General features: G+C 43.0%; 2 protein-coding genes across 9 annotated transcripts in view; one reads left to right on the top strand and one right to left on the bottom strand.

Moving 5' to 3' along the window:
- Positions 1-5,553, bottom strand: part of LOC106605081 (centrosomal protein of 85 kDa) — an 11,508-nt gene extending 5,955 nt beyond the window's left edge. Inside the window, exons 1-3 of one of the 5 annotated variants that reach the window (XM_082975269.1) lie at positions 4,774-5,553; positions 3,652-3,705; positions 2,901-3,032 (exon numbers count right to left, since the gene is read on the bottom strand). In XM_082975269.1, coding sequence (XP_082831395.1) covers positions 2,901-3,032; positions 3,652-3,691 — 172 coding nt within the window. In that variant the 5' untranslated portion in view covers positions 3,692-3,705; positions 4,774-5,553. The other 4 variants (XM_014200359.3, XM_082975270.1, XM_014200362.3 and 1 more) reach the window with 4 other exon arrangements.
- LOC106605082 (WD and tetratricopeptide repeats protein 1) lies at positions 5,553-23,320 on the top strand. Of its 4 annotated transcripts, none has more exons than XM_014200366.3 (16): positions 5,553-5,692; positions 9,622-9,759; positions 10,011-10,094; positions 10,193-10,239; positions 10,341-10,452; positions 10,549-10,736; positions 11,536-11,718; positions 12,055-12,149; positions 12,429-12,544; positions 12,757-12,829; positions 13,245-13,338; positions 13,516-13,686; positions 13,981-14,216; positions 14,501-14,669; positions 20,481-20,673; positions 21,152-23,320. In XM_014200366.3, the coding sequence occupies exons 2-16, from the start codon at positions 9,694-9,696 to the stop codon at positions 21,353-21,355; spliced, it is 2,031 nt and encodes a 676-aa protein (XP_014055841.1). In that variant the 5' UTR covers positions 5,553-5,692; positions 9,622-9,693; the 3' UTR covers positions 21,356-23,320. The 4 variants fall into 4 exon arrangements, with proteins under 4 accessions (XP_014055841.1, XP_014055842.1, XP_014055843.1 ...); XM_014200367.3 differs by lacking the exon at positions 5,553-5,692 and adding an exon at positions 8,359-8,842; XM_014200368.3 differs by lacking the exon at positions 5,553-5,692 and adding an exon at positions 8,837-9,126.

Genomic DNA, 23,320 nt, shown 5'->3' with positions numbered 1-23,320 from the left:
GCATTCATTTAGTAACAATAAAAGGTACTTTGCTTTCACTGGGAAGTGGTGAACAAAAACTGCCACTCAGGCGGCATGGAATTCAGTGAATGGCCTTGAAAACAGAGTACAACTATTCCTTTCTCCAAACAATCTCTGGCTTAAGATTCCTTTACAGAGAGTTGGTATGGTGTACGTACCCAACACCAGCTACACTATTTTCAGATGGTGTGTAGTATGCTTCATATCACCGTGACTGGGGTCAGTGGGTGGCCCAGGTGACACCACTAGTACTGACTGACCTGGTAAGTAGACCTTAGCGACTAGAACATGCGTCTTAGGGAATGTCCCTGGTCCATTCCAATGCATTTTAAAAAAGGGCAGTGTAATTCAAATAAATCTTAACAAGACAGTCATGTTTGCTTTTATTCATTGCCGACAGAAAAGACCATTCATTCACCAACCTCCTTACCACATGCAAGAACAGACAGGCAAATAGCCTAACCTCAGATCATTAGACTACACACCAAAGAAGCACCTCATTTTGACTCCGTCATAATGGCTAGAAAGCTATATTTTGAAATGGAAACCGTTAGACACATCAGTTTCCAAATGAAGAAAACTCTGCGTTTAAAGCACTGGAAACTAGTAAAAAACAACAACAACTAGGCCTGTGTGACAGCAGACCCCAGACACAAGCCCTACTTCATTACAGCTATTTAAAAGAGAAACCGACAGAGTACTGCTCACCTGGCACTCAGTCCGACACTGGGATAAACGTGTTATTAGACGTGACATTTTTTAACAGCCCAGCGGAAGGGGTGAGCTGCAGCAGCAAGATGTTTAATACTGTTGCCGAATTCCTTCCAATGCATTTTTTTTCTTCTGGAGGCTCGAAGGTTCTAGGCTGACAGCAGTGTGGTGTCGCGGGCAGGAAGGCCTTGTACAGCAGGGAGTATTGTCCTAGAGAATAACCAAGCCAGGTTGCCCTGTACAGAGCTCGGAGCAACCACACACAAACAGACACAGGCAGGAAAGGTTAGGGCTATTTATAGCCCCACTCTCAGGTTACGGAGTGATCTGTGCCGGCTGCTTATTTAAGCACCTAGCCCTCTCCCACCGCCCCGTGCAAGTCACATGCGTACACCCCAAAAAGCGAGACTAAAAACAAATGAGAGGGAGGCTAAAAACCTCCCCCCAAAATGACACGCCTCATTTTGGACAGAGCCGTGCTTAGAAAAGGCATTGGAAAATAAATTAGTTAGCACACAACGGGAAGGAACTGGCAAAGACAGAGGCTCTTCCGGTGAAAACATTCTTCAAATTAAAATGTGCAGGTGCCCTCGAGGCTCGACTGATTTATGAGTCTGTCTGGCTAGGACAAGTCCAAACAGCTCTGACGCTTTGAGGGAGAACAAACTAGGCCTACGTGGAATTGAAGTTGAGAGATAATTCTCCCGCAGTTAATGGTTTATAAGCTCACTCAAAACCTAATTCAGCAAATATATGCTACTCCAGCAGTACCGGAATAACTGTGACCAAAACATAAATGTATCACAAATAGAAATACAATACAGAAGGATGACCTGTCAGACTGACCTCTGAACTCTCTGACACTACACTATGTCCACACTGACCATTTCCTTTGACGGTTTAGAATGGAGTTGAAGGGGTCAAGACTTATGTTGCTAAGCACTATTATCAGTTACAGCATGGGTGTATCAGCGGCACTAGCTTGCTTGACAGCCCAAATAGAAGCGTCTCGTTAAATGCAATTCTCCTTTCAGTGTTCAATTGTGAATGCAGATGGCATGGCGTTATTACAATAGTTTAATGGACTCACGCCCAATTATTAGAAGAAAAAAAACTATAGACTCACAAATAGGCTTACCACAGGCAAACACACAGACATACCAATAAAGCACTCCAGTCTCACCTTCACTTGGGCATACGGACAGTACATACACCTCCAGTCCTAGTACTTCCCAAATTATGTTCCAATTTAAACCCCATCGGGTGCAGCTAATCTGTAAGCATTACATGCATCACTCAGCAAAGAAGAAGGGGGGGGGGGGGGGGGGGGGGGGGTAAGGGTTCAGAGTTTCCATTTAGCCATCCAGTCCTAGCATTCCACCCCCCTAACCCCCAATTAGGTTGGCAGAGCCACCTGGCAAAGGAATGTAATCTACCCCTGTAAATCTCCTGAGCATCCAAGGATCATGAGCACATCACCCTGCCTATAAATAGGCTATACGCAACAACATAGAGGATGCTGACCTCCGACCCCTTGTTCCAAACTTAACAGTCGCAGAGAGAAAACAGCAAGCTGCTGTGGATTTCTCCTTTTCATTCACATCGACTGCTCTGAAGTTGATATGGTAGGTAGGGCGGCAGGTACCCTAGCGGTTAAGACTGTTGGACCAGTAACCTAAAGGCCACTGGTTCGAATCCCCCAGCCAAATTGTTCCTGTAAGTCACTCTGGGTAAGAGCGTCTGCTGAATGACTTAAATGAAAGTCTGGAGAGTCACACATACCTTGAGATTTTGGGCTTACCTGACGACAGCATTGCGATTAGGCCAATAAACATGATAATCACCTCATACACCTGATAATTGTTTTCCAACTCTCTGAATGTCTGGCATCTCTGGAACTAAGGCATTTCAAATTGATATTCACCGAGGCTGATCTGAACAAAAAGCAAACTTTTATAACACATTTAACACGTGAGCTAGTCAGCCATCAGCAGTGTAACTAACATTACTCACCGCCGTGAACATAGAGTACAGTTTGTACGGCTGTGTGGGGGGGTGTGTTTCAGAACTGAGCTATACGACATGTTGCATAATAAGCATGGGTGTTGTGGTAGTACACGACAGGAAGTCAGAGCAGGGGGGGGGGGGGGGGGGGACTACGTTCTCACCTTCTGTGCTGTCAGATGGGGTGGCGCCTAGCCCCGTGTCCCCACTGTCCGCTGTCCCAGGCCGGCGGCCAAAGCGGCTCTGGAACTTCTCAGACACAGCTGGCGTCTGCCACTCCATGTCAGGAAACCCAGCTGGAACGCATACATGATGTGCGAAAAGCACAACCAACATCCACAAGGTGACACTAACAGTGTTTTCCTCCCCCCCCCCCTCTTCATTTTGATGAGGCTAAAGGCACCCGCACAGCTACATAGGTTCTGTTTGCTCCAAGCAGAACTTGGTTAGGCGAAGCGACAGTGTGTTCTCATACTCCCTAAAGACCTCTGCTTAAAAATAAAATAAAAACGAGAAGGCAATATTGTTGTTTGTCCCACTTGAGCCACCGTAGCAACATTGCCAGAAACCCTTCCTCAAAATAGTCTTTATTAATCTAAGATAAATCAAGAAAACTGTCATTCATTTTGACGTTTTTGCCGAGGACATCTTAGTTATGCATTTTTTTTGTGGGGTGCAGTATTTCTCAAGTGAATTTTTTTGCATGAAAACTAGTAGACTCTGGTTGAATGACAAACACTCCTACTTGGAGTAGTACTGTTGACCAATCACCAACGAAGGGGAGTAGACTCTTGCTACCAAACTTGAACTTGCCTCAAGAAAAAAATGTGGTGTGCACGAACAGCCGGGAAAAAACCTGCCAAACACCAAAATGTCATAATATAGGCACAAACTGTTTAGACTGGGAAGCTTTACCTGTCATCTTAGACTCCAGGTATCTCTGTGAGGTGGTCATTCCACTCACGTCACCTGTCAAGAAAAGAGAGTGATAATATGAACATCTGTGTGAAGTTCTGGGCCACATTCAGTTGCAGATAGAAATGCCATAAATAGAGTCAACATGACTCCTTGTTCTACATGTTGGAGATGCATGTTTGTTCTACATAGCATATTTATATCTGGACGTTTCAAAACGTTGTGTCCTGCTGAAGCTGCTCCTTGAGTGGACAAATGTTCTAGCCCTAGAGCAATGTGATGTGCAGAACAGTGAGAGAAAAGTATAGGAAGGAACTAAACACAAGCCCTTCCCTCCCCTTTGTTATATAATAACACAGCAATTGCTCAAGAGACTACAAAGTAGAGCCACAGCAACAGAGGAACATCAGGAATTTCAGTGAGTATTTCTGGGCAGACACAGATCAACTGTGCTGGCAAGAACACGCAACTCGAAATTACATAACGAGGGCTTGAGTGGTTTAATGGAGGGGTGTGAGAGAGTCTAAACTGAATTTAAGAGCCAAGAGAGCGAGGGGGATGCTACAGTTATATCAGAAACACTCAGTGTCAACATCAGCTGATGATCTCATATTCCAGTTGACGTTAGTTCGCCACACAGATTATTAAATTCGCCACACATATCTCGCTTTCTATATAGTTTACGCCAGTTAGATATTGGTCTATTGGTTAGCTAAATAACGTTACATAGCGAACACGGTCAGTGCTATCCGGAATCCTTGGGACGTGCATACAGTAAACCATACCATAACCCTTATTTTAACCATTGTAAAATGTTAACTTCAATGGGGGGAAGGAATAACATGGACCCTAACTTTAACTAGCTAACTACCTACTGTTACCTACCTAACGCAACTATAATATAAAGTCGATGGCTAGCTAACTTAAAATGTCTATTGTGTTTTAGCTTTTTATTAAACAAGTTAGCTAGATAAGCTAGTAGGCTGTACAGCCTAGCAAATATTAGCTAGCCAGCTCAATACAAAGTCGAACGTTAGCTAAATTGCGTTAAAGACATAACATTAACTATCAGTAACGTTTGCAACACATAGCGACAGCGAAACAGAACTTCGTCACCTAAACCTACCTTTTCTGCAATACTCGAAAATGAACTCCTTGAGTGTGCCGAGATTAGCACATGTGTAATTTCGGGTCAAGAATTCGTTCTCCTCTGCCAGCTGCTGTTCTAGAGTTCAGCTAGCTAACCGTCTCTGATTTGACTCTTAACAACACTACAAGCTGCTAGCAACTTCAGAGTCCTGCCCATTTTAAAATAGATGGGAAACATGGGAACGTTCCATTTGTCTGGCGTAGTCCTTTGATCTGATTATGATAGAATTGGTAGATTGTGCAGTAGAATTATTGAACATAGAGCAAACAAACTTAATTTATTGTCTTGAGACTCAAGTAAATTACAACAGAAGTCATTTCTGTGTCTTTGTAGCGTTGTGGGCCTGAGAAACAACATAAGAAACATACGCATATTAACATTTCAGAAAGAACTAAACGAATTTATGCATTTGACTCTGAGTGATACTTTTTACTCTTGTTATCTATTGGATTACACTTGCCATCCGTTTACAAGAATCAGATTGGCATTTGAAGCAATTATCTCAAATAAACTGTTGGCATAAAACACAGTAGACTATTTAGCATTTGGAGGACATGTCAGTCACAGTGTTGACTTATTATCAGTCACTGCAGAACAGTAGTTAAGATTTCACAGTCCGGGGGCTAGTCTTGTTCACTTTGGCATACAGTGGTGAACGTCTTGATGAGTTCGAGCAAACTTTGGTTTTGTTGACTGTGGCATAGACAGGGAACGGAACTTCCCCCTTTTCATCTACCTCCTCCAGGTGGTTGCTGCCATCTGCTGTCTGTTGTTGAGAAGCCTTGTTGTCTGTAGTGGGCCATGGATTACAAACCTCTGTGGCGACAACGTCATACACTACGGACCCAGTGTAGCTGCTGTGTCGTCGGACACTGCTCTTCTCTAGCTCAGGTAAGGGAGGCAACTGCCTCAAAGCCTTCTTCACCGACCTTGGGGTATCCTGCCCTGGGAAAGACCCTGCATAGAGTGAAACATAAACAGTGAGCTGAGTGTGATGTGGGGAAACATGTCCAACTCCAAGTGTAATGAACAACTGACTCTGACCTCTGTGTTCTCTTTGGGACTGGGTTGACTTTCTTTTTGAGGATGCTGGTCCAATGATGTTCTTCCTTAGTTCTGAGGTTGTGACCTCAATTGAATCTGGGGGCTGCAATGAGCAATCATATAGGTATTAGCAGAGGGAGCCATTGCTTTCAGTTCAGTTTGATTATTCCATACATTTGAATTCCAGCTTTACGTTAAGTTGTACTATTTTCTGGAGTAGGACATCCACAAACAACAGTCAATGGTAATGTAAATGAATTGGTAAGGTGAATGGTACATTCCCAGGTATTTTGTACACTGACCCTTTCACCAGAGATCGGTCCCATTTCAGCCAATGACAACCTGGACGTCTTTCTACTAACGGAAGAATGCAGACAGGATGTCAGCAATACCTAAAAAAATGCTCATAAAGGGCCATAATACAGGAAGAAGTATTACCTTTTTGAACGGATCGCACATATCATTGATACTATGGGAAGCAGAAGGGATAGAAGACACAGACTCCACTGCACTGGTGACAATAGTCTCCACACAATCTCCAGAACCATGGCATTGACTTTCTGACATACACAGAAGAAGAAAAAAGCACACTTTGTTCCAAGTTTCAGTTTATGTCACAACAAATCGATCATAGAATTAGAGGCGGAGAGTGCTGCCTGGGTGAAAACAGGTGTACAAAACATTTTGAAGATAGTCTTTGGATGACTCGTGATAAAATGTTCATATTTGAAGAAATACCGTGTCACTCCTCATTTTTTGTGTAAGTTAATGCCTTTATGATCTTGTCATGTCCACAAGGATAATTAAAACCACATACGTACGTATTTTGGCTGCTATGCCTTCCTCAGAGTGTGTAGAAGAAGCCTCTGTGCCAAGCTTTGCCAAGGGATAAATCTCACATTCAGAATTTCTCTAAGAAAGAAGTTGAACATCCATAGAATGGGTGCTTACCCTTGGATGCCTGTCTCCAGCTTGTGAACTGAACACTTTGCCTCACCAAGACAGACCACCAGCTGTAATAAATAGAAGTTGCAAAGAAGTTTGGGGAAATTCAGCACTACCTCTTTGGTTGTTATGTTAATTGCACAGCAGCAAGGTTCACCTGTGACTTCTGCGAAGCTGAGTTCTTTGCTTCTCCATTTCAAAATGTCAATACTCTAAAACCGCTTCCTGTCCTCATCTGCACTGATCTGATATCATAATGTTGATACAACGGTGAGCACTAGTGAATGTCTACAGGGGCTTTCCACTTTATGGGACGATTGTCCATGCCACTGGACCAGTCTCACTGACATACAGTAATATCATGATTGAGAGTAATGAAATACCATTTCAAATCAAAGTTTATTTGACACGTGCAGTGAAATGCTTACTTACAGGCCCTAATCAACAGTGGGATTTTAAAGTAAAAAAAATAGGTATTAAGTGAACAATAGATAAGTAAAGAAATAAAAACAACAGTAAACAAATAACTAGCGATGTAGGTATGGTTAAAGTGACTATGCATATATGATTAACAGAGAGTAGCAGCAGCGTAAAAGAGGGGTTGTGGGGGGGGGGGGGGGACGACGACGACAATGCAAATAGTCTGGGTAGCCATTTGATTACTTGTTCAGGAGTCTTATGGCTTGGGTGTAAAAACTGTTGAGAAGCCTTTTGGTCCTAGACTTGGCGCTCCAGTACCGCTTGCCATGCGGTAGTAGAGAGAACATTCTATGACTGGGGTGGCTGGGGTCGTTGACAATTTTTAGGGCCTTCCTCTGACACCGCTTGTTGTTGAGGTCCTGGATGGCAGGCAGCTTAGCCCCAGTGATGTACTGGGCCGAACGCAATACCCTCTGTAGTGCCTTGCGGTCGGAGGACGAGCAGTTGCCGTACCAGGCAGTGATGCAACCAGTCAGGATGCTCTCAATGTTTCAGCTGTAGAACCTTTTGAAGATCTGACGACCCATGCCAAATCTTTTTAGTTTCCTGAGGGGGGACAGGCTTTGTCGAGACCTCTTCACGACTGTCTTGATACATTTATATATCCTGATTTACATTTACATATGTATCAGGATATCTATTATTTTATGAATTATTTCAGGATTAATTTATTATTAATTCATTATTTTGTCCCACAGGCCACACTCCTTCATACATCTCACCAGGAAAACAGTGCTGAATGTCATTGCTGATCTCATATTGCATTAGGTTAATAAGTAGAAAAATACAGACATGGATAAAGTATCCAATTTTCATACTTGAGTAAAAGTAAAGATACCTTAATAGAAAAGTAAAAGTCACACAGTAAAATATTACTTGAGTAAAAGTCAAAGTATTTGGCTTTAAATATACTAAAGTATCAAAAGTAAAAGTAATTGCTAAAATATACTTAAATATCAAAGGTAAAAGTATAAAGAATGTCAAATTCCTTATATTAAGCAAACCAGATGTACAATGTTCATGATTTTTAAAATTGACGGATAGACAGGTGCACTCAAACACTTAGACATAATTTACAAATGAAGCATTTATGTTTAGCCAGTCCACCAGATCAGAGGCAGTAGGGATAACCATGGATGTTTTTCTGTCCTGCTAAGCATTCAAAATGTAACTACTACTTTTGCTTGACAGGAAAAAATGTATGGAGTAAAAAGTACATAATTTTGTTTATGAATGTAGTAAAGTAAAAGGTGTCAAAAATATAAATAGTAAAGTAGAGATATCCCCCCCAAAAAATACTTAAGTAGTATTTTAAAGTATTTTACTTAAATACTTTACACACTTGAGAAAAAAAAGAAGAAAAAAAAACATGCAAAGGATTTTTGCAACTTTTTCATTTGTAGAGTTGACCTGTCACTCAACAGTACAGTCGTGCGACGAAGAAAAACAGCGGTGCAATTCACAGAGCGGTGTACTCATAATTATCTTCCTAAAATTCATATCCAAAGGCTAGTTCACGTCAGCTATTTCACGTAAGGGTAGTGGGAGGGTTCAGTCAGTTGATAAACCCATGTAAGTAAGCATTGACAGTCAACACTTGTAAATTCTTACCAAAATATGTCATATGAAGCGCTCTTGTTACAGTTTGACTTTCATTGGTAAGGAGTAGCTAAAGTGCTAGATAGAGAACTAGAGCATAGAGAATTCCCTGTTCCTTGACTAAATAATCTCACGTTAGCTCAGCTAGCTAGCTACTGTAGCTCAGACAGTAACTGGCAGGATAGCTGGCTCTATCGTAATCTGGAAATTTGGGCAAAGATTTGTAACGATTTCGAGTTGAAGCCCAGACGACACAGGTACAACGCTTTTTGGGGGGAATGCTAGAAATATCTAGTTAAGATGACGGAGCTGTATTTGTATGTCTGTATTTTTGGGAGGCCAACCTAGACTGCTGTCACTGTGCGTATACGGCTTGTTGTTATTGGCTATTGGTAGCTAGCTTCCCAGCAGCTAATCCAGCTAGCTACCGTTAACGTTAATTGGCTAATGTAAACATCACCAGTCGCAATGGCTAGTATTAGGAAGGAATGTTGTGTACATAGCTGTCTGAAGACCACCGCTTGGCTAGCTGAGATATAACCAGTTGTTGTTGTAGTTAGCTAACAGTTATGTTTCAGTATTTAAACCTCAAACACTTGGGAACCCCTCATCAATTTAGGTGTAAATGACTCCAGTGTCCATTGACTGATGTACCTAGTAGAGAAACAAACATCTATGTTTGCACATTAATCCTATTTAAGTAAGCATGTTCTTTGTGTGATGTCCGTTCTATTCTATTTCTCAAATTGCAGCCAATTCCTAGAGACTGTGCAGATGCCATCTGACCTTTGACCCTCGGACCCTGCACCTCTAGTCCGTGCTCTATGACTTGCTGTGAGGCCATGTCTGCTGTGAACATCACCAGAGACATCCTGCACAGGCAGATCAGGGTGAGTCCAATGTTTTTTTGTTTTTTTAATGAAATAAACGAACTGCCCTAACTAATTCCTACAAAATTTAACATTTTCATATTTTCTTTTCAGGATACATGAGCAAAATCAACAACTCTGAAATGCAATATGCATTGCAATCTATTCAATAATGAACACTAGTATTCACCGAAATGCTTTAATTATGTTGGACAGAGTGAGACAGGAGATTTTGTTGAGAGACCGGTGATGTTTTGCCTTAATGTCTGCAGGACAAGAGAGCATTGGGCTTCCAAAGGCAGTATCATGTCACAGACCCCTTCATCAGTAGACTTGGACTGGAGGCAGAGTTGCAGGTGATGTGTGTGTGTGTGTGTGTGTGTGTGGTGTGACTGCACACATACAACATTAATGCCTTTGCCAATCTGACAGCCTGTATCTGTTGTGTCAACAGGGCCACACTGGGTGTGTGAACTGCCTGGAATGGAACGAACAGGGAGAGTAAGTCCTGAGCTGAAACCAGGGTTCTATTTAAATGACCATATTTATCACTTCTACATTTATGTTGGCCTATCTGTAATGTTTACTCTTGTTCTATGCAGTCTGCTGGCATCGGGCTCAGATGACCAACATTGCATCATCTGGGACCCCTTCAAACACAAGAAGCTCACCACTATGCACACAGGGCATGCAGCAAACATCTTCTCTGTGAAGGTAAAAACATAAACCGCTTGATGGGAAAGTCTGTGTGTAGAAATGAAGCTTCTTTCTTATTTTATCCTCTCCTTTTTTCCCGTCCCCCACTTGCAGTTTCTCCCTCACTCAGGTGACCGTATCCTCGTGACGGGTGCAGCGGACACCAAGGTTCACGTGCACGACGTGTCGGTCAAGGAGACCATCCACATGTTCTCTGACCACACCAACCGCGTCAAGCGCATTGCTACGGCCCCCATGTGGCCTAACACCTTCTGGAGTGCTGCGGAGGACGGCATCATCAGGTCAGAGCCCCAGTAGCTAGCTAACCATTGGAGCATCCTTGTCGCATCCAAAGATGTTTATTGGTTAAGGTGACACTGTCAGATACATTGTCAGATGCATCATGTTATTTCTACTGGCTTGTAGTAGAATATCGAAGGTGAAAAGATGACATGAAACAGTATGGTTGGAATGGAAATGTTATGCCATGGGCCCCTTTCTTACCTCAAGCTGTTCCCTACCAGTTCCTTGGCTTTCCCAGGGACTTCTTCTCTGGGTCTCTGTGGCTACATGCTTCCAGAAGCACTTCCATCACACACTGTCTTGGAGGTTAATGTATCTCCAGAGAATACCCTTTAACTACCCTTCAAAGCTAAGGTGCGCAGTGGGCATTGGGGACTACTGCAGATGCGTGGTTGGCTTCAGGCTATGGTTCCCATAAGGGGGTCAGCTCAGACACAGGAAGTTAATGATGGGGGGGGGGGCTTTAGTATTTTATTCTCTCTACAGTACATCACTGCCTGACCTCCCCCTGCTGCTTATGACTCAAAGGGCCAATGTTGCAATCGTGGCTTGTGTTTTTGACTACCCGAACCAGCAGTCTACAACCTCAAAATATGTATCCCATGTACAGAGTATAGTAGTTAGTAGTTTCTTTTTGAGCAAGCTGGCTTTGGACACAAATTGCAGTTTTAATTAAACCTTGCAAAAGTCTAGTATTTGATTAGAATTCAAAACAAACAATATTTTAAAGAGCTTAGTTCTGACTCTCTGGAGATGATTGATGTCCTCATGATGTGCTTTCTTCTACTACTGTTTTAGGCAATATGACCTGAGAGAAAGCAGTAAGCGTTCAGAAGTGCTCATCGACCTGACGGAATACTGTGGTCAGCTGGTGGAGGCCAAGTGTTTGGCTGTCAACCCGCAAAATAATAACTATCTAGCAGTGGGGGCCAACGGGCCCTTTGTACGCCTCTATGACATGCGCATGATCCACAACCACAGGTGTGTAGTAGTCAGGCTCGAATCCTAACTTGAGATCGATGCATGTGACTCATGTTTCCATTGACCTGAAAGTCCAAGTCATCTCAAGTCTGAAGTTAGGATTTAGCTCTCACTGCCTGACTGTCAAATTCTGAGTTTAATTGAATAGTTTTTCATTTCATATCACGTAAGGAATATGCACGACTATTGGATAGATCGTCTAATATGTCTCCCTACTACTCTGGACTATCATCAGTCATACCGATGTTATTATCTCAGCTTTGAGACTTCTTATATACACAGAGGGAGCATGATTTGTTAATCATTTATGTTTCTCTCCTCCACTTCCATTCACAGGAAGTCTGCGAGTCAGAGCACATCGGCAGGAGTGCACACATTCTGCGACAGGCAGAAGCCCATCCCAGACGGAGCGGGGCAGTATTATGTCGCAGGTGTGTGTGTGTGTGTGTGTGTGTGTGTGTGTGTGTGTGTGTGTGTGTGTGTGTGATCGTTTGGCTTATTGCCCCAAATGTATTAATAAAAAAAACTGCTGTGAACACTTTCTATGAAGCCCATACAGTATCTACAATGTATTATAAACAGTAAAAACACACATGGACAATGTGTGGGTTTTAACACAGTCATTTGCAGTACATGGAACTAAACTAGTGGGACAGGTAAGGTGATTCTGTATGCCTCTCACCCAATTTCTTCTTGTTCCGTTACCTCAGGGCACCTGCCAGTGAAGCTCCCTGACTACAATAACCGCCTGAGGGTCCTAGTGGCCACCTACGTCACCTTCAGCCCCGACGGCACCGAGCTGCTAGTTAACATGGGAGGAGAACAGGTAAGGCTGCTTCCTAGAAGAGGAAACGTCCTAGAAGTTATGCCTCCAGGTCAGCTCACTAGGCAAAAAACCATCTCTTTCTCAGATTGTCGGGTTTGAATTCCAACAAGCATACTACTTTAACTCTCAAACCAAATCATTAAAGTTGATGATTACCTTTGGTTGGTTCAAAACGGTAACTTTGCCGGGAATGTGTTTTCTCTTGTCTGCAGGTGTATCTATTTGACTTGACGTTCAAACAGAAGCCGTACACCTATCTGCTTCCCAAAAAGTGCCAATTAACAGGTATAACTATGGAAATAGCCCAAAACTTACTAGAGTATTTGGCCATTAAAATGACATATACAGAATGTATTATTTATGACCAATGGAGGGATGCAGTTGCTTGCTGAAACTCTGCCCATAGTTTAGATACAGATCTGGGCATTAAAAAGTGAATTCTTCAAAATGCCTTGCAGCAGCAATCTACATCAAGGTACATTGTCTATGTGACAAATTACTCTCTCGCAGGGTGACATCAACCACCAAGGTCATTATCAATCACTTGGCAATAAACCATGTAATGAAATGCATTTTTGAAAAATGTTGCTGTCAGTGCAGTTACATCCACTTTGCGGCAAACGTTCTTTACTGTGCTGCAGTACAACTTTGTAATGCCCAGAACTGTATGGGGATTTCTAAAATCTTGATCTCCCAACAGATGTTCAGAATGGAAAGACAACCAACGGTGTGTCAAATGGAATTCACTTGCCAGCCAGCCGTCTTCGATTCGCAGAAAGCAAAGTTTTCTCTGGGTAATCTTTTTCTCATGTTTGATTTTAATCGTTCATTTTCACCCACATGTTACATTTAGCAACAGCCTAGCCCCAGTGTATTTATAGAAACACTACGCTATGGGGCGGGCGGGGGGGGGGTGACATCCCTAGTTTCTCTCATCGCTTTCTCATCTTGTCCTCATCTTTCTTCCCTAGTTCTGGCGAGCTGCCGCCTCACTTGGAGCGGATAAAGCAGCAGGCCAACGACGCGTTTGCGCGGCAGCAGTGGACGCAGGCCATCCAGTTCTACAGTCTGGGCATCCACGAGGCCAGCCACAACGCCATGCTCTACGGGAACCGCGCCGCCGCCTACATGAAGCGCAAGTGGTACGGCAGCTTTTTCGACCTAGAGCCCGAGCTAACCCATTAGCCTTGTTTACTCTCCTTCTGTGTTTCTCCTATTACAGAACATGGTCATGTTCAGTAGGGCATACTGTAGCAAAATGTTTTGCAACGGAAGAAAAAAAGCTATAACGTCCTTGTTTCATCACGTTTAAAGCGGTTTACCACTATGCTGGTACGTGTGTGTGTGTGTGTGTGTGTGTGTGTGTGTGTGTGTGTGTGTGTGTGTGTGTGTGTGTGGTATTTACTGTTGTGTGATGTGTTCTCTCTCTCCCCCAGGGACGGTGACCACTATGATGGGCTGAGGGATTGTCTGAAAGCCCTGTCCCTCAACCCTGGGCACCTGAAGGCCCACTTCCGGCTGGCACGCTGCCTCTTTGAGCTGAAGTACGTGGCCGAGGCTCTGGAGTGCTTGGATGACTTCAAGGGCAAGTTCCCCGAGCAAGCCCACAGCAGCGCCTGCGACGCCCTAGATAAGGATATCAAGGCCGCCCTCTTCTCCAAGATGGACTCTGGTGAGAAGGGGTTAATGGTGATGCTGGGTTGGGTAATCGTCTGTTCCCCCCCCCCCCCCCCACAAATAAAGTGTGATTTTGGCTGACCTCTGACTTTTCCCATCACCTTTCCACATTTGACTTACAATATGTTTTTTATATGATATTGATTCAATTCAAAATACCTTATGTATTCCACAAGGGCAATTGCGCAAATTAATACAGTGTTAATTAGTGTACGGATTTGATATAATGCATTGTTTAGTAGTTGTTGTTGTTTATTTCCATGTCGTGTCTGTTTGTAGCTGAAGACAAAAAGGGCAACAGCTCAATCCGCTTCCACACATTCAGCAGGAAGGAGTCCATCCCGGAAGACGAGGTCGTCTTGAGAGAGCGCAGCTATGACTACAAACACCGCTACTGTGGTCATTGTAACACCACCACAGACATCAAGGAGGCCAACTTCTTTGGCAGGTCAGTGGAGCATTTTAGACACTGATATATTATACCTTCTATAAAAACACAATACGTTAATATTAGTTGCTGACCTAAAAAAAAGCATGAGCTGACGGCTAATGCATAGTCAACCCTGAAGAAGACACTGCCTTCTAAAACGTTGGTTATGTTTCCCCATTACATTTTTGGGAGGATACAGTGCATTCGGGAAAGTATTCAGACCACTTTACTTTATCACATTTTGTTACGTTATAGCTTTACTCTAAAATTGATAAAAAATAAAAAATAAATGCGTCATCAATCTACACACAATACCCCATAATGACCAATCAAAAACAGGTTTAGACATTTTTGCAAATGTAAAAATAAATAAAAATCACATCACAAGTATTCAGACTCAGTACTTTGTTGAAGCAACTTTGGCAGCGATTACAGCCTCAAGCCTTCTTGGGTATGATGCTACAATCTTGGCAACCCTATATTTGGGGAGTTTCTCCCATTCTCTGCAGATCCTCAAGATCTGTCAAGTTGGATGGTGAGCGTAGCTGCACAGCTATTTTCAGGTCTCCAGAGATGTTCGATCGGGTTCAAGTCCGAGCTCTGGCTGGGCCACTCAAGGACATTCAGAGACTTGTCCCGAAGCCACTCCTGCGTTGTCTTGGCTGTGTGCTTAGGGTCGTTGTCCTGTTGGAAAGTGAACCTTCGCCCCAGTCTGAGGTCCTGAGTGCTCAGGAGCAGGTTTTCATCAAGGATCTCGCTGTACTTTGCTCCGTTCATCTTTCCCTCGATCATGACTAGTCTCCCAGTCCCTGATGCTTCCACCACCATGCTTCCACCACCATGCTTCACTGTAGGGATGGTGCCAGGTTTCCTCCAGACTTGACATTCAGGCCAAAGAGTTCAATCTTGGTTTCATCAGACCAGAGAATCTTGTTTAGATGCCTTTTGGCAAGCAGGCTGTCATATGCCTTTTACTGAAGAGTGGCTTCCGTCTGGCCACTCTACCATAAAGGCCTGATTGGTGGAGTCCTGCGGAGATGGTTGTCCTTCTGGAAGGTTCTCCCATCTCCACAGAGGAACTCTGGAGCTCTGTCAGAGTGACCATCGGGTTCTTGGTCACCTCCCTGACCAAGGCCCTTCTCCCCCGATTGCTCAATTTGGCCAGGCGGACAGCTCTAGGAAGAGTCTTGGTGGTTCCAAACTTCTTCTATTTAACAATGATGGAGGCCACTGTGTTCTTGGAGACATTCAATGCTGCAGACATTTTTTAGTAACCTTCCCCAGATCTGTGCCTCGACACAATCCTGTATCGGAGCTCTACGGACAATTCCTTCAACCTCATGGCTTTGGTTTTTGCTCTGACATGCACTGTCAACTGTGGGACCTTATAGACCGGTGTGTGTACGGTTGTGAAGGGTAGGAAACTTTCCGGTAAATTTACGGAATTTTTCCATGGGAAGTTAAGCCCGTGAATTTGGGGAATTTTGCTTAAATTAATCAAAAAAGTTAGCTTATAACAGTGAACCTTTTTTGTGGGATACACATAAGGCAATTCTAGGTCTTGTGGCATATTTTGGTTAAACTATCCCCAATTCATTGGACTTGAAACCGTCTGCATGCACAGTACATTCTACCGTCACAAGTACAGCTGATTCTCAAGATCTTGCACACTAATGAGATGCTATTGAGCCCACACGACTACACTGAGCCAAGATCTACATGCTTTCTGGTAAGTTTTGATTACAATACTGGGTGGGGTGAATATATTTTATGACCTATATGATTTTTTGTTAACTAGTAAATAGTAGCCTACAACAGTGTTTTTTAAAATAATTTCTAACTTGTTAACAATTTCTGCTAGTTCATTTTTGCTACCATGTGGGTTTTAGCTTGCTTGATCCTGCTAACTGAGTGTTAATTCACCTGTTTCCATATATGTTTCATTTTAAAATATTTATCTTACAAAGGAGTTGTTTAATTTAACTGCTTAACTATTTATCTATACATGGAATTGTATTTGTTTGTTTTTTACTATTTTTTTTCTAATCTTTACAGGAAAATGCCACGGGCACTATGTGATGTGTGGAGAAATTACACTGCAGCTAATGTAGAAGGAAAAGCTGTGTACATTTGCAAATACTGTGCCAAATCATATGTGAAAAATGCAACAAAGATGCAGAATCATCTGGCCAAGTGCTTACATTTCCCTCAGCGCTCACAAGTAACCTCTGACAAAAGTCCCTCTACTTCTATTTCGAGGTGAAAATTATGAATCAGACACGTTATCGATTGCAACAGGAATCAGAAGTTTTTTTGACTCAGTGGAGGAACGTAGTCAGAGAAATGCTTATGAATGTCTTGCTTGAGCTGTGTATGCAACTGGTTCACCTCTGATGCTCACAGGTATTGGAAGAGATTTCTGAATGTTCTTCGCCCAGCATACACCCCTCCAACCAGACATGCTTTGTCTACTCATTTGCTGGATGCAGAGTTCAACAGAGTTCAAGTGAAGGTCAAGCAAATCATAGAGAAAGCAGACTTTATTGCAATCATCTCTGATTGGTGGTTGAATGTTCGTGGGCAAGGAATAATTAACTACATCATCTCAACCCCTCAACCAGTATTCTACAAGTGCACAGACACAAGGGACAAGAGACACACCGGTCTCTACATTACAGATGAGCTGAAGGCAGTCATCAATGACCTTGGACCACAGAAGGTATTTGCACTGGTGACAGACAATGCTGCGAACATGAAGGCTGCTTCGTCTAAAGTGGAGGAGTCCTACCCTCACATCACACCAATTGGCTGTGCTGCTCATGCATTGAATCTTCAAGGATATCATGGCACTGGAAACAATGGATACACTCTACAAGAGAGCCAAGGAAATGGTTAGGTATGTGAAGGGTCATCAAGTTATAGCAGCAATCTACCTCACCAAGCAAAGTGAGAAGAATAAGAGCACCACATTGAAGCTGCCCAGCAACCTCTGTTGGGGTGGTGTTGTCATCATGTTTGACAGTCTCCTTGAGGGGGGAAGAAGTCTCTCCAAGAAATGGCCCTATCACAGTATGCCCATATGGACAGCCCATCAAGAGGATCCTCCTGGATGATGTATTTTGGGAGAGAGTGTTAAGCAGCCTGAAACTCCTGAAATCTATAGCAGTAGCCATTGCACGGATTGAGGGAGACAATGCCATCCTGTCTGATATTCAGACTCTGCTTGCAGATTTAAAAGAAGAAATCCGTACTGCCCTGTCCACTTCACTGTTGCTCCAAGCAGAGGAAACTGCAGTTCTGAAATGCATCAGAAAGCGTAAAGACTTCTGCTTGAAGCCCATACACGCAGCAGCGTACATGTTGGACACCAAGTATGCTGGCAAGAGCATCCTGTCTGGTGCAGATCAACAAGGCCTATGGTGTCATCACTATCGTGTCTCGCCACCTTGGGCAAGGTTCTTGGTTCTTTCCCCTGTTGCCTCCATCATCCTCCAAATCCCACCAACATCAGCCGCCTCAGAGCACAACTGGTCCTTGTTTGGGAACACACACACCAAAGCACGCAACAGGCTGACCAATACAAGGGTTGAAAAATTGGTGGCCATCCGGGAAAATTTGAGGCTTTTTGAGCCTGACAACGAGCCATCCTCAACAAGGTTGGAAAGTGACAGTGAAGATGAGACCTCAGAGTCTGATGTTCAAGAGGTGGACATTGAGGAGGTCCAGGGAGAAGACGGAAGCCTGAGAGGAAGATAGTCTAGAAACTAAAGCTTTGGTTATCATTTTACAGATGAATGTTGAAAAGTTTTTGGGAGATGCGATGGATCATTCAATATTCCCTTTCTTTTGTTGTTCCATGAAATCATCCCATGTGAAGAGTCAACTTATTTGAAGTTAAATTCGTAACAGTTTTTTTTTTTTTTTTCTATTGGAAGGATTTAATCATTTGCAATTGTCTACTTATGATAAGGTAAAAGGTTTATGTGTCTGTCTCCATATGATATGGTAAATATATCCAATGCAAAAAACATCTACATTGTAAATGGTGTTAATATTCATTTGCATATATTTCCGTTAATTCCCATATATTCCCACAGAAACTTTCCACCTCTGAATATTCCCCAAAATGTGTGTGCCTTTCTAAATCATGTCCAATCAATAGAATTTACCACAGGTGTACTCCAATCAAGTTGTAGAAGCATATCAAGGGTGATCAATGGAAACAGGATGCACCTGAGCTAAATTTCGAAGTCTCATAGCAAAGGGTCTGAATACTTATGTAAATAAGGTATTTCGCTTTGTCTTTATGGGGTATTGTGTGTAGATTGAGTATTTTTTTAATCCATTTTAGAATAAGGCTGTAATGTAACAAAATATGGAAAAGGGTGTCTGAATACTTTTCATATGCACTGTATATAAGTGTACAACAACATTTTTTAGACCTTTTAAAAGAAAACACATGATGCTGTTCTATAGAAACTTTGGTGCCTCCTGAAGAACTTCATAACGCATTCATGAGCAGTTCATAAGGTATCAAATTGTGGTAGTTGACATAAGAATAAAAGAATGCTCATGTACTGCTTATGAACGTTTTGATTATGAATGCGTTATGAAGTCCTTATTTAAGTACCCTTCAAATGAAATGTTACGGAAATGTCTGCCGTAAATGTGTGCAGTATCAAACGATGACAAGGTTTAATAGTTGACTCTCTCTCCCGTTCAAAAATTTAAATGCAACATATAAAGTGTTCGTCCTATGTTTCATGAGGTGAAATAAAAGATCCCAGAAATGTTTCATACGCACAAAAAGCGTATTTCTCCACAACCAAAAATGATTTACATCCCTGAGTGAGCATTTCTCTTTTGCCAAGAAAGTCCATCCATCTGACAGGTGTGGCATATCAAGAAGCTGATTAAACCGCATGATCATTACACAAGTGCACCTTGTGCTGGGGACATTAAAAGGCCACTCTAAAATGTGCATGGAGCATGCAATTGGCATGCTGACTGCAGGAATGTCCACCAGAGCTGTTGCCAGATAATGAAATGTTCATTTCTCTACCATAAGACGGCTCTCTCGTTTTTGAGAATTTGGCAGTACGTCCAACTGGCCTCCCAGCCACAGACCATGTGTATGGCGTCATGTGGGCAAGCGGTTTGCTGACGTCAACGTTGTGAACAGAGTGCCCCATAGTGGAGGTGGGGTTATGGTATGGGCAGGCTTAAGCTATGGATGATGAATACAATTGCATTTTATCTATGGCAGTTTGAATGCACAGGTCTTGAGGCCCATTGTGCCATTCATCCGCTGCCATCACCTCGTGTTTCAGCATGATAACGCACGGCCACATGTTTCAAGGATCTGTACACAATTCCTGGAAGCTGAAAATGTCCCAGTTCTTCATGGCCTGCATACTCACCAGAGATGTCACCCGTTGAGCACGTTTGGGATGCTCTGGATCGACGTGTACGACAGATTGTTCCAGTTCCCGCCTATTTCCAGCAACTTCGCACAATCATTGAAGAGGAGTGGGACAATATTCCACAGGTCACAATCAACAGGCTGATCAACTTCATACGAAGGAGATGTGTGGCGTTGCATGAGGCAAATGGTCACGCCAGATACTTTTTTTTTAAGGTATCTGTGACCAACAGATGCATATCTGTATTCCCAGTCATGTGAAATCTATAGATTAGGGCCAAATGAATTTATTTAAATTGGCTGATTTTCCTTATATGAACTGTAACTCCGTAAAATCTTTGAGATTGTTGCGTTTGTATTTTTGTTTAGTGTGTGTGTGTATATATAATCCCCCCCCCCACTCACAGTAAAGGCCAGTACATTGTGAGCGGCTCCGACGACGGCTCCTTTTTCATCTGGGAGAAGGAGACCGCTAACCTGGTGCGGATCCTCCAGGGGGACGAGTCCATAGTCAACTGCCTGCAGCCTCACCCCAGTTACTGCTTCCTGGCTACCAGCGGCATCGACCCTGTGGTGCGGCTCTGGAACCCCAGGCCGGAGGTCATTAACAACATTTATTAAATTCTATTAAATTCAAATAACTTAATTTCCCCAATGAGCAAACTTCTTTTGTGTGGAATGGTAGGCTACATACAGCAAGAAACAGGATGTAAAAAAAAGCTAACAGCTCAGCACCAAGGACACTATACATAGAGTAGATGCATTTAAAAAGCAATCCATTCAATCACTAACATGATTGATTCTTTGATTGAATGTATTTGTTGCAAAACATTTTTTTTACTGCCAATACATGGATTAAAAACTATCAAGGATTATGCAATAAATAAACACAGTAGTACATCTGGTTATTGGATTGTCACAATTGAGGCTGCAGTATGATCTATCCTTTCCTATGGCCTCCTTTTGTAGTAGTCTGATGTAAAAAAATAAAAATAAAAAGGTTGACTTTACAATACACCAGAAGTGAACCCTTTTCTTACCTTTCTTTCTCTCCATCCTTTTGCCCTCTGTCATCCAGACGGAGAGTGAGAGTGGGAACGGGCGCGTGGTGGAGGACATGGAGGGCGCTGCTGCAGCCAACCAGCGGCGTATGAATGCCGACCCCCTGGAGGTCATGCTGCTCAACATGGGTTACCGCATCACGGGCCTCAGCGGCCGCGGGCCAGAGGGCTCGGACGATGAGGACAGCTCAGACGGCCAGGTGCAGTGCCGGCCCAGCTAGACTAGCGGGCCCAACACCACATACAGTATGGAGGCAGCAGGATGCAAGGCACTCCTCCCCTACCCCCTCCCAAACCCTGAGGCTGTCTGTGTGTGTGTACGTCTGTGTGTGTCTGTGAGGAGGGGGGAAAAAGCACCATCGATATTCCGTTTGTCAATGTTTCATTCACCCCTCTAAAACGAAAACAACATTGAGTGAATGTCATGTCACAGCTCTGCACTATGCACTGCCCTCCTCTTTCACATGCCGAGGCAGGATTGGAGGAAACCAGTTTGGCGAGGGGATTCCACGAAGGTGACGACGACGACCTTTCACCTTTTTTTTAAGAACGCCAACGACATCACCTCGACCTCCGTTGCTCCAAGGCTGGGGGTATTGGGCCTATACGGTAAAGAAGAGGAGAGCACTCCATCACTCCCCAATCTCTCATTATGAGCTAGGAGTCAACCACTTCTAAACCCTCTTCAAGAAGGAGCGTGTTGGAGGGAAACACCACAAGCAGAAGCCTCCGGCCTCTGGTAGTGTAGCCTGCAGACGGCTCAGAGGTTCGAGGTCAAAGCGAGGCCCCGATAGTCAGTGTCCTCATTGGAGGATGAGTATTGAGGCCACAGGAAGTTGCTTTGTTTCATCTCTAGTGGGCTTTTCAATTGGAGTATGAGGTCACACTCAGCCCCTCTCCAGCTCTGAAAGTCTCTACTTAAAGTTTTTGATTTACAATCCTTTTTTTAAGTTTTTGGAATATTGGTCAACAGGAAGAGAGCACAAGAAGTCTTGACTTTAAGTGTTACCCAGTCTTGAAGTGTTTCTCCAACTCAAATTAAATGTGTTGATAGGATTGTGCACCTTGTTTCTTTTAAACTCGGTCTGGAAAAGAAAAAAAAAGATTGTTTTTCTCTGCATTTGTTCTAAGTTTTGAGAGTAAAAAATGGCCAAGGATCCATGTTGCATTTTGCTTTGTCTGTTGTTGAGAAGTTCTTCTTGTGGCTCTATATGCCTATTTTATTGACAGGTATGCAAAATGTTTCCCTTTTACTTTTATTATGTAGGTTAAGACAAAGCTGTCAAACTGAAGCAGTAGCTCCTCACATTTTCTCCAACACTTAGACATTTGCTCCTCTGTCATTTGTTGATAGCGATGTAGAGACGGATAATTCTAAAGGAGGGTTGTGGGATTACGTTTAGGGGTTTGATTTAATTGATAGTAAGGTGTTGATTGGTCAGGAAATCTGTCAAACTTTGTTGTACTAAAGGTTGCAAAATTCTGGTAATTTCCACAAATTTCCCAGTTTTTCGAGATATCCCGGTCGGTAGATAACCGGGATTCGGATGGAATAAGCACGAAATCGGGAATCTTTTAGCCAGTATTCTAGAAAAGCTGGAAATTATGGGAATGTTAACCTATGTTGGACTGATGCTCTGAACAGAGAGGGGGAAAGTGATGAAGAGAGAAGGGTATTTCACTATCCTAGGGCAATACCACCAGTCCTAATATCACTCATGCATGGCATAGAGGCAATTTCATAGACGCTATCCATTTGGTGTCTTTTGGGGTTCAGGATCCCTACACGAGCACTTTCAGCTTTCCCCAGAAAGTTTTGGGGGAAGAATGGGATAGGGATTTTTCCCTTCCTGTAGCTTTGGACCCAGCATGAGTCCTCTGCTGCAGTTGGTGTTTTGCTTATGAGGTTATATGAGATTTTGTCTAAAGGTAACATTGTAAAGGGCAAATTTGGACAATGAGCCTCTAGGTCCTCTGGCCGACCAGCAAACCTCCAGCTCACTGATGACGTGGATTCAAAGAAAACCTAAGGATGGAGTCCTCTAACACTAGGCTTCCATGTATAATTTCTTTGTTAATTAAAAAATAATTTAAGACATTTTTTTATTTGTTTATTTTTCTTTGGGAAAAATCCAATGACAAAGTTTACTGCAAGAGAAAAATAAAAGAGGTCTAATATTGTTGAA

Source organism: Salmo salar, chromosome 05, assembly GCF_965601325.2.
Source record: "Salmo salar chromosome 05, fSalSal1, whole genome shotgun sequence".
Lineage (NCBI taxonomy): Eukaryota > Metazoa > Chordata > Actinopteri > Salmoniformes > Salmonidae > Salmo > Salmo salar.
This window is presented reverse-complemented; position numbering and strand designations above follow the sequence as displayed.